Raw genomic sequence first — 13,793 nt, forward strand, 5'->3', positions numbered from 1 at the left:
TTTATTCTATCGACTTATTTGTGTGAACTCTTATATACGCATTTATTCTATCTGACTTATTTGTAAATGTGAGCTCGTGAAATCTCAATTCTCCAGCAGCAGTCGTCTTTGTTGTAAACTAATTAAAATCAAGCGCTCTTTGGTGACGTGGATGATTACGTTACCGTTGCTCATCTGTCCATCATCGTATAAAGCCCGCCCTGACAATTTGATTGGTCCGAACAATTTTTGTTCGGGCATAATAGCTCCTCAACGGAGCGAGTCCAGACCGAACTTCCCGACCAAAAAATGTTGTGGGCGGGGTTCGGGCTGGCACCCAGGCTACAAAAATGCATGTCTACATTACAATTTAGAGTGATCTGTTATCAGAGGTGACTGTGTCCAAGTAATGTATTTCAGAAATGTCCAATTAAATATAAATCACGCAGTTAGCTAACAATGTATTAATTTAAGGCAGTAACAATGAGCTCAGTTAAGTAATTATTACAAGTTGTGAACATTTAACATAATTAAATGAAAATTAGCATTTGTTCATGTTGATTCAGAGATTGCGTCATCTGTAGTCTTTGCAGGAGTTGTAGCTAATCATCTCTTCACTGGTAAGAACTAGCAGCTTCATTTTGGACTAATTGTAGCTTGTTTATTGAGGATGCAGGAGAATCAGCTTGTAATTCATTACAGTAATCTAGAGGTTGTTACGTAACGTGGTAGTGGAAATACAGTAGCATGAAGATGATGATGATGATGATGATCTTTAATGACAAAACTCGAACCAGGAGAAAACCACACTAAACATTAACGAGAACGGACGAAAACTGAGGGAGAACACAGGGTATAAATACACAGAGCAAACAAAAGGAACTAAATTAGATAATTAACAGGACACAGGTGAAGGAGATGACTAACTGGGTCACAGGACTAAACCAAAAACACTATGAAACAAGGGAGACAGACCATACATGTAACAGTACGCCCCCTCCAAAAAAGGCGCGTCCTAAATAGTCCAACTGTGGAGGGGGCTCTGGAGGACGGCGTGGAGCAGGCAGAAAACAAAAAGAGTTCAGGGCAAACATAAAAGAAGTCCATGGAGGAGTGGATGGTGGGAGGAGCCAGTGAGGAGCCAGGAGCAGGAGGAGCCAGATGTTAGGCCAGAGACCAGCCAGGATGAGGCCCCAGGGCGGAGTCAAAGGCGGGAGGAGCCATGGGCTGAGTCCCAATTAGCCTACTTATACTACGACCTAAAAGTATGTACTTTTTTTGTGAGGAAAAAGTAAATACTTTTGAGTGTGTAGCAAAAGAGTATGCACGTTCTGGGACATACTTCGATGACGTCATGCAACGTGAACGAGAACGTGGTTGCTTAGTTACGCACACCATGACTGTTAACAAAACATTTTACATTTCATTAAGTCATATATAAATGTATTTACTATTCCCATCTTTTTTTCCAAAATACATTTACAATGTGTCCTACCAAATTGAGGAGTGAAGCAGGATGTCGTCGTAGATCAACCAAACGCAGGTCGTTTGTGAGGCAGCTGGTTCTGACGTTCATGTGCAATGTGTGTAACGAAAGCTAAAATATTTAAAGTTTATAGTATAACTATTGTTTAACGTATTTTATACTTATGTATAATACTCAAAAATACCCCGATGAAAATGAACCATGCTTTTACTATAGTAAAAGTGTAGTAACCATGTTTCTTTGGTTGGATTGATAAAGTTAACATTTGTAGGCCTACAGCCACAGTATTACTACAAATAAGTCAGTGTGGTTAAACTATGGTTAGTGTAGTAAAAGGTGTTTATTTTCATAAGGGTTTATAGTAAATCTAAGACAGAAACATCAGAAGAAATACATAAAAAAAAGACACTTGCATGACATTACTTTTTATTTCATCGGACCCTACAAGATAAACACGGTACTTTTTGGCACAACATAACCCCATTAATATTACGAGACAATAAAATATAACTTTAATAAGGGTTAAACATTTGAATTCTTACACTTAAAAACTGAGGGCGAATCTCCGCGGCTGCATCCGGCTGCCATGTTTACATCACCATAGATACCACCATCACCACAAAGCTTCTCCCATAGATATCATATAAAGGCTAGATGTCTCGTCCGCGCTGCTGGCCAATGGAGCTCGACATCCGCACACGGCGGCCATCTTAAGACAGGATGCTCGTTCACTCATAACATGGTGCATGTACTTTTAAATAACCATAACTTGCTCAATTTTATACCGATTTTCAAACGGTTTGGTTTGTTATAAACGTCAGATATGTAGCTATTATACTGCATACATATGAATAATTATGTTCAAAATGTTTAAGCATTCAGAATTATAGCCACGTTAATAACGTTTGTAAGAAACCAAACCGTTTGTAAATCCGTCCAGATTTCAGCGAGATAAGAGGATTTGTGTGCGTGCTGCTCACTCACCTTAATTCACAGAGTCCTGTCCTAAGATGGCCGCCGGTGATGCCGAAAGTGACTCCGCCTTAAGACATCTAGCCTTTATATGATATCTATGGCTTCTCCCTCCCGCACGCAATGGGTTGTGGGCAATATTAGCCGTTAGAGTGTGCATTGATCTGCACTTCGAATTCTAACCGGAAATAGTAGACCATCCGGGTATCTTTGGAATACTCTTTTCAACATACTACGATTTGGGACGTACTAATTCTTGTTTCGCATACTATTTAGGACGGATAGTATGCGAATTGGGACTCAGCAATGGTGTAGCTGTCTTGGGCCGCAGTGCGTCCCATTTCTCATTTTTAGATCTCAGAAGGGTGCTCACGAGCGCCCCCATGTGGTCGACTTGCGCCCTTGATGTGCACTTTTGCCGAGCCCGCGCTGATGCGGACTCCACAGCAGACTTCTTCCCGACAGTCAAAGCGGCATTACGTCACGAAAGTGCGGACTCAGAGGAAGACCGCGAGTGCTTAGGGTTCCATTTGGGACAGGGCATAGATGGTATGCACCCTTGGGACGAATGACGGAAATGCAGCCACTAACGATGGAGACCCGGATGGAGCCGATGACCCCACGCTTTGTAAAGCACTGCAATTGTTCTTAAGGGGCGATAATTGAGGCTGGATCATAAAACGCTTTTAGAAAATGGACATTTACAATTGTATTTCGGATACTTTTGATTTTCTAAGTGAAGAAATTCATAAGTTCATTACAGCTAAACTGTAAATATGTAAATACTGCAAATATCAGCAGTAGTATGCAAGGTAGTGATCATCACTGTGGTAGAATATCTTATCAGTAGGATTGGTTCCATGTGATATAATTAAATCTAGTGTATGATTAAAACGATGAGTAGTGACATTTTGCTTGACCCCAAAGGAGTTTAGTAAAAGAAACCCCTAACGCATCCTTTGTTTTATCTGTGAATGTTAAAATCTCGGACAATCAATGCTTTATCGACGTTGACCAATAGGTCTGAGAGAAAATCCACAAACTCTTTTTAGGAAATCAACATAGGGCTCTGAGTTTCTTTCTTCTGCTGAACACAAAGGAACCCAGCAAGCAATATCCGTCTAGGATATTCAGCGTCTAGGTTAACTATAGACCCCATATAGTCCGGCTATGAGTAACACACTTCCAGACAAAATAACCTTGAATTTGGTTAAATGTCGTTTTTGCCAAAATAACTTGCGAGGTGTATGATATTCCATCATGTAAGCAAAGTCAACAGTGATTACAAGACGTTTGGTTTCATTTCTTTGACATGTTCTCTAATTGATGTATTCTTGACGTGTATTAAACCTTCACTGACAGCCCAAACTTTGCCTTGTTTTAGCCTAGACGTCTGGGCCGTGTTTGGACGGCTATTAGACGTCTTTTAAACGCATAATTGCTTACTGGGAAGATATTTTGAAGAATGTTGGTAACCAGACAGTTGATGGACCTCATTGACTTCCATGGTAAGAAAAAAACTACTATGGAGGTCAATGGGGTACATTAAATGTTTAGTTACTGGCATTCTTCAAAATATCTTCTTTTGTGTTCAGCAGAAGAAAGAAACTCATACAGGTTTGAAACAACTTGAGGGTGAGTAAATTATGACAGAATTTAAGAATTTAGATGTCACCATGGCCAATCGTACAGGGCTTGTGCTTATAACAGTATCCTAGTGTTGTAGACTCATTAAAACCGAGATAATCATTTGGTTTCAGTAAGTCAAAGTACATCAAAACTTTCATTTCATTTATAATAACTGCCTTTAGTGGGAGCGATCTTGTTTAGGAGCCCAAGCTTAAGAAAGCATTGTACAAAAACTTTACAAATGAGATTGCACATATTTTTGAAAGAAAGTCAATTAAATAAAGTGCTCATATGTTATTGCACATAAATGATAAAGGAAATAAAGTGCTCATAATGTTATTACACATGAATGGTTCTTGCATGTCAAGAATGTATTGTGTTTGGAGGCTGTGTTTTTAGTTCAGTATTCAGTACGCTAATAAATGAATCTTGCGAGTTTTGACCTGTAGTGTTTTCCAGAATGCAACAGTTGAAATAATTGTTGAGCAGGGTGATATGAGTCCTTCAGAATGTTGTGTTTTCTGCAGGCAACTGTTGGTTTGTGATGATTTTCTTTGCAGTCTTTATGACTCCCTGCAAGGCCTTTTTATCAACTGCATTGATAAAATTTATGCAGTTTACATTCCTGAGCGTTCTTAAGAACAGTCGCTTTTGTGCCTCCTTGATAGTGCCATGATGTTTATCGTCCGTGAGATGTGTGTGGCCAGAAATTTAAAGCTCGACACTCTCCACCATCTCCCTGTTAAAGTGCAGTGATGTGTGAACATCCTGTTTCTTTCTGAAATCAATAATGATTTCATTTGTTTTCTTGATGTTTAGAGACCATCAGCCTTTGTACCTCCTCTCTGTAGGCAGACTCATTGCCTCTGGTGATCAACACCACCACAGTCTTGTCATCCGTGAACTGGATAATGGTGTGTTATAATCTGGTATACAGTCATGAGTATACAGAGAATAGAGAAATGGGCTCAGCACATCACAGCCTTGTGGGACTCCTGTGCTGAGTGTCAGAGTTGAGGAATGATGCAGGCTCATCCTTACTGTCTAGCTGCTTTAAAGGGTCATGAACCCCAAACACGTTTTTTTTATTTCTTCATGGTCATATTTTAATATTCATGTGTCTGTATAAATTAGTGTGTTGCTACCAGGTGTTTTATTGATTGCTGTCTCCCCTTTTCCTACCTTCTACTCTCCCACTTTTCCACAGCTTTACACGGCCCCTTTTTTTTTTCTTTTTTTTTTTTTTTAATTTTAAGGTGTGAACGACCAGGGGAGTTTCCAGCCGCTATAAACCCGTCAGCTCGGATCATCCGGTTGATCTGATTCAGTGAACGACTAGTCTGGCGCACAAATCGGACGTCGCGAATCCACCAGAGCCTGTATAATTTGGAGTAAAAAGTCTGACGTTAGATATAGACAGTTGATCGTCATGGGGATTAAAATGGTCTTGCTTTCAGTTGTAATTGCACAAATGTACACTGCCACCATTGACGGTAAGTAGATCATCAATTCAATATGCATAAAAAGTGACTTGAAATTTTGCTGATGTGAAACTTAATAGCCTATGTGACTGAAACCTTGATCTATATTATGAGTGTAAGGAATTTTTATCTGCTTTCACAATTAATAATGTTTTTGTACCATTGTATATATCTTATTTATTTCGAACTTATTTATTGCATAATGTGTTTTCATACAAATTTATAAAGCGCCCCTGCTTAGATTATTTTGATCAGTTTAATCATATTTTTTTTTCTTTTCTTCTACAGGTTTACCAAACAAAATCTTTGTCAAAAAAGAAAACATCTTTGCTTTTCCTGAAAAACTGCTTTTTCTATTAAAAAAACGCGAGCAAATCAACACAACGATCCAATCTATTCTCGTTGGACAAAATCAAGGCTTGATTTTTTTTTTTTTTTTTTTTTTTATCGCAACTTCCGCTACACCGACTCTAATTTACAAAAACTATACAGGATATGGACATGGCTGCAGCCTGCAGAGCGGGGCGGGACTGTGTGATATTCTTTTGTGCAGCAGAATATGAAGAAGGAAAAATTCTGTATATTTGACATGTTTTTATTTACAGATGATACAAAATACTACGACGAGTGGGATTACAACGACACTGTGACAAATCTGACAGGTAAGGCTTGTTGTACAAGCACTGGCTGCTTTTGTGCTGCAGAATATGGAGAAGGAGAGATTATGTAGCCTATATTTGATATGTCTGTATTTACAGGTGGCCCATCATACAACAGGTCGAATTACAACTTCACAGGTAAGGCTTGTTGTACAAGCACGCCCTCTAATGTTCACACTCCCAAATAACACTATTCAATCACCTTCACCTTCACATTTTGTCGCCTTTTAAAAAAAAAAAAAAAAACTTCGCAGATAAAATAGCTAGCTCTGTTCGCTATGGAAACTCAAGCAGCATTAATGAGGAGGACATCGTTGCAAATTTATCATCCACGCCGTTTTCAAGATTCACTTTTAAAGAAAAGCAGTTAATCGGCGAAAGAAGACCTATACACATCGGAGCTTAATTTTGTGCAGAAAGCCAAAGCTTTTTAGAAGATTTCAAACACAGAAATTAAGCAATACCCCTGAATAACAGCATCAATCAAGAAGCTAATGCTTTACTGCCGGAATTGTGTGCTATTTGGGTAAATCATTTAAAATGACTTTATTCTGGCCACTATTTTAGCCTACATGTTAAGCTTTAGTTGAGAAAACAGTTATTTAGCAGAATTATTGGTCAATTTGTAAATTTACTAACTTAGCCGCATGCACATTTGCTGTAATTCTGCATAATAGTTACATTTTCCCAAATCACAATTTTAATACTGTCCGTTACATGCATTTAATCGGCTGCTATGACAGTCTAATGATAGGATTTATTATCAACATGCGGAACTGCATGTGGAAAATATGCTTTGGTCTGATTGCTGTCATGTGTCAGCTTACATAAAATTTTGTTGGTTTTGTGGCTAATTGTCACCATATTCTGCTGAATTGACACACTGATCGTGTGATGCAATTCTTTGTAATGTTGATTTGCATTTTATTACTTTTTGTTTAGTTTTGGTGATAACTCTCACTCTGATGTTTGCTTGTGGTATTTCTTGTGCCGTTGGCGGTGTGCACACCATTTTTTTTAACTTTCCGCGTGGCTCCGCATCCGAAGATGCATGACTTGGAGCTGAATCTGGCCGAGCATATGTCTCACCGCACCGGCACCCAGTTTATGCGTCTAAATTAGTTTATTAGCCCAGACATAACCCATTTTAATAAAAATAAAGGTCCATGTTTTACAAAAAAAATTCACAAATAAATGAAAATGTTTAGTGAAATTTGAAAATATGTAATATATTGTTAATTTAGTTGTATAGGCTACGTTATCATATCCATTTATTTTGTTCAAATTTCACGAGTAATAATCTCAAGGTTTACTGCCTTACACAATTATTTTGAGGTGTGCTTTTGTTGAAGTGCATGTGCTAAAATAAACATGTGTGAACCTTCTGAAAAATGGATCATCTAGTCTCTTGGGTCATGCTCTAAGAACATATTCTCTCATCCGTGCAAAAACAGGATCTTTATCAGTCCATGTCCTCACCTGGTCTGCTTTTACCAGTGACACATCATTTTCATCCAGCAGCAGTACTCTCTCTTCCTCAGCTGGAGTCTCCACTCCTTTTTCAGACAACGGCAACTGGCTCAATCCATAAACATTTTAATGCTCCCAGGCTGCTTGATACACAATGGTGTAGTTGTACCCACACAATACTGCCCATCCCTGGATACGTGGTGAGGCCATTTGTGGCACTTCTCTCAGTTCATTAAACAGCGAAATCAGAGGCTTGTGATCTGTTATGATGGTAAACATTCATATGTGTGGAATTTCTTTACCCCAAAAATGTAATCTTATCCAATTTACGGTCTCTGCGACCGTGTATTGATTATCGGGGGTTGAACAACATCACGGTAAAGAATACTTATCCTTTGCCGTTGATGTCTTCAGCCTTCGAGCGGTTACAGGGAGCATCCATCTTCACAAAGTTGAATTTACGTAACGCTTATCATTTGGTCCGCATAAGGAAGGGTGATGAATGAAGACCGCATTCAATACCCCCAGGGTCATGCCTTTCGGGCTGTCCAACTCCCCAGCGGTCTTCCAGGCACTCGTCAATGACGTGCTGAAAGACATGGTTGATCAGTTCATATATGTTTACCTGGATGACATTTTGTCATCTTTTGTGGGCTTTTTGTCAAGGCGGAGAAATGCGTCTTTCATGCACAGTCTGTTCCCTTCCTAGGATACATCGGCTCGTCTGAGGGAGTGCGTATGGATCCTGACAAGGTTAAGGCTGTGATAGATTGGCCAAGTCCAGATTCCCGTAAGGCTCTACAGAGGTTTCTGGGGTTTGCCAATTTCTATCTGCGTTTTATTCCCAATTTCAGCCAACTAGCCGCACCTCTGACTGCCTTGACCTCCCCCAGAACGACGTTCAGGTGGTCCGATACAGCTGAGGCTGTATTCACTAAAATGAAAAGTCGCTTTGTTTCGGCTCCCATCCTCGTTGCCCCGATCCATCACGTCAGTTCGTGATGGAGGTCGACGCGTCAGAGGTGGGGGTAGGAGCAGTACTTTACCAACGTTCTTCCACAGACGACAGGATGCATCCTTGCGCGTTTTTGTCTCATCGTCTATCACCTGCCGAACGCAACTATGACATTGGTAACAGAAAATTGTTGGCAGTCAAGTTAGCGTTGGAAGAATGGCGTCACTGGTTCGTTTGGACCGATCACAAGAACCTTGAATAGATCAGAACCGCCAAAAGACTCAACTCTAGGCAGGCTCGGTGGGCTCTTTTTTTCAGACGTTTTGACTATTCTCTTTCGTACCGCCCGGGTTCCAAAAACATCAAACCCGATTCCTTATCTCAAATTTTTTATCAAACCGAACACCCGTCCACTCACGAGTGCATTTTACCCGAGACCCTAATTGTCTCCACACTCAGATGGGAGATCGAATCGAAGGTCTTGTCGGCCTTAGAAGGAGTAACGCCTCCGCCCGATTGCCCACCGAATCGTTTGTTTGTGCCAGAGGAGTATCGGTCCGACGTCATTTAGTGGGGACATTGTTCCAGAATAGCGTGTCATCCAGGAGTTAACCGCACCAGTTTTTTGGTAAGACAACGATTCTGGTGGCCATTAATGGCTCGTGACATCCGCAGTTTTGTCTTGGCTTGCTCGGTTTGTGCCACTGGTAAGACCTCCAATCGGCCCCCAGATGGGTTACTCCAACCGCTGTCAGTCCCTTCGAGACCCTGGTCCCACATTTCGCTAGATTTTATTACCGCCTTCCCGCCCTCCAAGGGCAAGACAGTCGTTTTGACTGTCGTGGACCGGTTCTCGAAGTTTTATGTTTGATCATGTTTTGAAAATAAAGCTGCACTTGGATTAGGGATGGGCGATATTATATCGAGATATTTTTTAAACACGATATGGATTTTGACATATCGTATATATTGATATATTGTTTATATTTAATTCTGATTTCGCCACTTTGCTTGTTTGCCTTCTCTGTGCTGTGTGTGCTCGCCCCCGCCTCCTTGCTTTTGCTACCCATCCCCTCGCGTGTTGTCTAATTCAACATGGCGGCGCCCGGAACCAGCCCGAAGGCTACAGAACTCGTCTAAAAAAAAAAGGACAACTGGCTCCATTATATGGAGATTAGGGGTGTAACGATACATGTATTCGTATTGAACCGTTCGGTTTTCGGTACGCATTTTTCCTGCCGACCAAAATTTCGTTAGGCTATTTCAAATGTAGGCGCGTTGCGCGTGGCAAGCGCGCTCATAATGTAAGAGACGCCGGCGCGACCACAACATTTCCCAACATCAAATGGCAAACGTAATGCAAGCGGAACGAAACTGCTCGTTATTGTGTGGTTGAAGGACCGTTTATCAGTTTGGACCAGTGCAGCGCGAGCCGATCGTGATCATGCGACACTTACTACACAGCGCTAATAAGAGATCCAGTAAAGAAAGCATTCACATTTCTCCGTTATTAACGGATCGTTACGGCTGACATTGAAACCAGGAGAAACATTGTGCCATGAATGAACTATCCAGTGTCCACAGATCAGCAACATTCACCATGCATTTACTGTAGTAACACTAACTGCAACCATGGAAGTTTGGCAGGAATAGTAGGCTATAATGCCTTCAAGTAACATTACGTCGGTTTTATTTTGACATTATGAATACAATTGCCTCAAATGTTAATCTGAACTAAAATAAACCTTTGTTTATAACTACTATTACATTTCATTTTTTCCAAGGGGCTGTTTTGTTTTATATGCTCCTAAGAAGAGTCAATTATAGCTCCAGAATTGCTTAAAGTAAAAAAAAATCATACTTTATTATGTTAGTTTTAATTATAAAAAAAAAAAATTATTTAAAAATGTCGCAGAAGCACTTTGTTCCTACATGAACTGCCTACCTCTTTGCACTCCAATAAAAAAGACTTTGTGGTATTTGGCATATTTGTTTTTGTATAGTTTTTGGGGGATTATTTTTCCTGTAAAGATATCGATATATATATCGTATATCGAGATATAGCAAAATATATAGAGATATATTTTTTGCTCCATATCGCCCAGCCCTAACTTGGATTCTCCAAGCTTGCCTCCAGTGGATGTTGATTACAGCTAGATTATTTATTTCTTTTTGAAAAAACAGATGAGCTCTGAAATTGAAATTTAATTTTCAACACATGATGTTTTATTCACAAAGTTCGGGAGGAGCACGTTCAGATAATTAACACAAGTGGAGAGCACTCAGCAATCAGTGGTAGGAGGTATATATACATTCAGCAGTCTCACCTCAATCCATTGACAGTTTTGCAACATCCCCCCACCACCCCTTCTCCACACTTAGTCCTAAACACATACGGGGGGAGTACTCTGGGTTCGGGCCGAACTCCGAGCTCGGAGCCCTCCCCCCGGACAGCACGCCAAATACGCATTAATCTTTAAAATTCCTCAAATTGTATGTAAGTGTGAACTCGTGAAAAAGCAGATGAATGTTTTTTTCCGCACCGACAGCGGAGGCAATTACAACAACCTTTTTATAAACGAAGCAATAAATTACAAAGTATAATTCCGACTACAATAAGAACATACCATAAAAAAATTAACTGAACTACATTTAATCGATGCTCTGTAGGCTTATCTGCCTGAACTCAAATCTTCCTCCGAGTCCGCATTGACTTAAACTGGGTGCTCGTCTGTGCATAATTAAATGCATCTTTTCGTGACAGTTGTTTTGTTCTGGCGCAGCTACACCCCTCTGCGTCCCATAGTGGTCACTGACATGCTCTAAAGCATCCTGCCCAATGCCCATAGCTCTTCAATGCGCTGTCAGCTCCATAGCGAGTAATTTAGACATAGACATAATTTACAGATGTCTACAGAGAAACATACAAGTGGAATCCGCAACCAAGCCTGGGTATCAACAAGGGTAGGGCACACCCTCTAATGGTCACACTCCCAAATAACACTATACTTACCTATACTTCACTACAAGCTGCACCTGGGGAGGGGCTATGTGTTGCTCTGCCCCATATTTATTCTGATTGGCTCAGTGGTCTTTCATATGATAGGAAACATGTTCGGAGTTGTCTTCACTATAATGCACAGACACTACAACATCAGCCTAGATCCTGCAATGGCAAGAGAAATTAATTATGAAATGTTTATTTGTGGTGGATGGTGTACACAAATGCTGTACTTAAGTTAATGCAGAGAAATACTAATAAAATATTACTCTAGTAAAAGAGAGGTTTCTAATGTGACAAGTAAGATAGACCTAAAATAGCTCAGTCTGACATTAATATGAACTATTAGGAGCACACTTGATCTGAGAATGTCATAGAATGTAAGATCCAAAATCCCCTGGATCTTTACTCATTTGAGTGGGACAAGGCCAAATCAAGTGTTTATTGTTCACTTGACTTTAAGAAAAGGTGAGAAACACCCTGGTTTTGTAACCTTTCATTAATGTTGTTGTGCTTTTGTATGTTCATACAGGCTACATTTCAATTTTTGCTGCTGTAGAAGATGAGAATTGTACTTTGGACCAAGCAGAGCTCAGCTGTTACTCATTGTCCATCTCAGAAGAGGCTGCTGTCTTTCTCAAAGGTCCCATGGTCACACGCGTCATGCCCTCGTTCTACATCTTCATCATCCTCATTAGTTTGCCCCTGAACGCTTTGGCCTTGGTGACGTTCACCTGTAGGATTCGAGTGAAGACACCAGCTGTGATCTACATGTCTAACCTGGCGTGTGTGGACCTGCTCTTCACCCTGCTGCTGCCTCTGAAGATCCACTACCAGCTGAACGCTTCAAATTGGGTGTTCGGTGAGGTGGCGTGTCGTGTGCTCAGTGCTGCTTACTACTGCTACATGTACTGCTCCATACTGCTGATGATGTGCATGAGTGTGGAGAGACTTCTGGCTGTGGTGTTTCCTGTTGCCTATCGAACCTGGGAGAGTGCAAGGAAAGCCACGTATGTATGTGTGCTGGTCTGGCTGCTGGCGCTCGCTGGTACGGTGCCACTTCTCTCAATGAGACAAACGGTAGAGATTAGGGATGTGGGCGTCACTTGTCATGATGCACTGCACCACAAAGACCCTACAGTGCTGTATTATGTGTACCTGTTCTCCATCCTCTCCTGCCTCTACTTCTTCTTGCCACTGGTTGTCACCTTAGTGAGCTACTTTACCATAATATATGTGCTCAGTGCAAAGTCTGAACACTTAGCAACATCAGGCAACCGAAGGAGAGCTGTGATTATGGTTATCACTGTGCTGATGGAGTATGTTGTGTGTTTCGCTCCAACCAATGGCATCCTGTTGTACCACTGTGTTCGTTTAGCTACTGGAGGGGAGGGAGATTTATCATATGCTGCTTACCTGTTGGCTCTGTGTTTTGGGAGCGCAAGTGTTTTCCTGGACCCTCTTCTGTACTACTATGGTTCGTCTCAGTGCAGAGAGCAGATCAGATCTGTGTTGAAGAGGGAAAGGTAACATGCAGACAAAATCCACAGCTGTCACTAAAACCAGGCTTGCAGAAAAGTGTGAAGTAAAAAAAAAAACTGATCAGGTATGTGGTTTTCCTAATTGCCAGTTTCAGTATATTATATTATATGTATTCTGTATTCTGTTTATCGGTGGTGGGAGGTTCTAAGAAACACATTTTGCTGTAAAGCAGCTTTAAAAGCATTATTCAGCTTAAGTCAGTTCAATTTTGATTAATTTCAATAATTGTGTAAAGAAAGGTCATGAACATGTTGTCCATATTTAGATATGTACTGCTAAGTTTTACTTCCATATTCAATAGAAATGCCAAAGATCTAAAAAAAAATGTTTCTTTCACCAAAAACACTAATATTTTAGTTTTTGTAGTATTTTTACTCTGATTTATAGAATCAAGCAGGATGTTTTTGCCATGGTTATTATTATTAAGGCTTCTATATGTAAATGGCTGGAATCTGTGACTGTAGGCTAGTTCGCACTGACATTCTTCTGCGATCAATTTAGCTGAATTCTGACAAAGCATTGATATGTAACATGAGGAAAGGCCAGATAATTTGCAAAGAAACAAGGTCTTAATTTTTTCCATATTTTATTCTAATTTTCTCTTTATTTTTTGTTGTTT

General features: G+C 40.4%; 1 protein-coding gene across 2 annotated transcripts; it reads left to right on the plus strand.

Annotated features, from left to right (window-relative positions):
• The first annotated feature begins 5,351 nt into the window (after positions 1–5,351).
• On the plus strand, positions 5,352–13,484 carry LOC311277433 (proteinase-activated receptor 1-like). 2 transcript variants are annotated; one of them, XM_084387748.1, is made up of 4 exons: positions 5,352–5,559; positions 6,153–6,209; positions 6,306–6,344; positions 12,165–13,484. In XM_084387748.1, the coding sequence occupies exons 1-4, from the start codon at positions 5,496–5,498 to the stop codon at positions 13,160–13,162; spliced, it is 1,158 nt and encodes a 385-aa protein (XP_084243874.1). In that variant the 5' UTR covers positions 5,352–5,495; the 3' UTR covers positions 13,163–13,484. The 2 variants fall into 2 exon arrangements, with proteins under 2 accessions (XP_084243874.1, XP_084243875.1); XM_084387749.1 differs by having other exon boundaries at positions 5,383–5,559; positions 5,836–6,209.
• The last annotated feature ends 309 nt before the right edge of the window (positions 13,485–13,793 follow it).

The sequence above is a fragment of the Rutilus rutilus genome (genome assembly GCF_951802725.1).
Source record: "Rutilus rutilus genome assembly, chromosome: 18".
Classification (NCBI taxonomy): Eukaryota; Metazoa; Chordata; class Actinopteri; order Cypriniformes; family Leuciscidae; genus Rutilus; species Rutilus rutilus.

Bases quoted from the DNA above. Each gene is read 5' to 3' on its own strand.
- LOC311277433 (XM_084387748.1), top strand. From the start codon at position 5,496: ATGGGGATTAAAATGGTCTTGCTTTCAGTTGTAATTGCACAAATGTAC. The intron at 5,560-6,152 runs GTAAGTAGATCA...TTTTATTTACAG, and splicing joins GTACACTGCCACCATTGACG to ATGATACAAAATACTACGAC. The intron at 6,345-12,164 runs GTAAGGCTTGTT...ATGTTCATACAG, and splicing joins GTCGAATTACAACTTCACAG to GCTACATTTCAATTTTTGCT.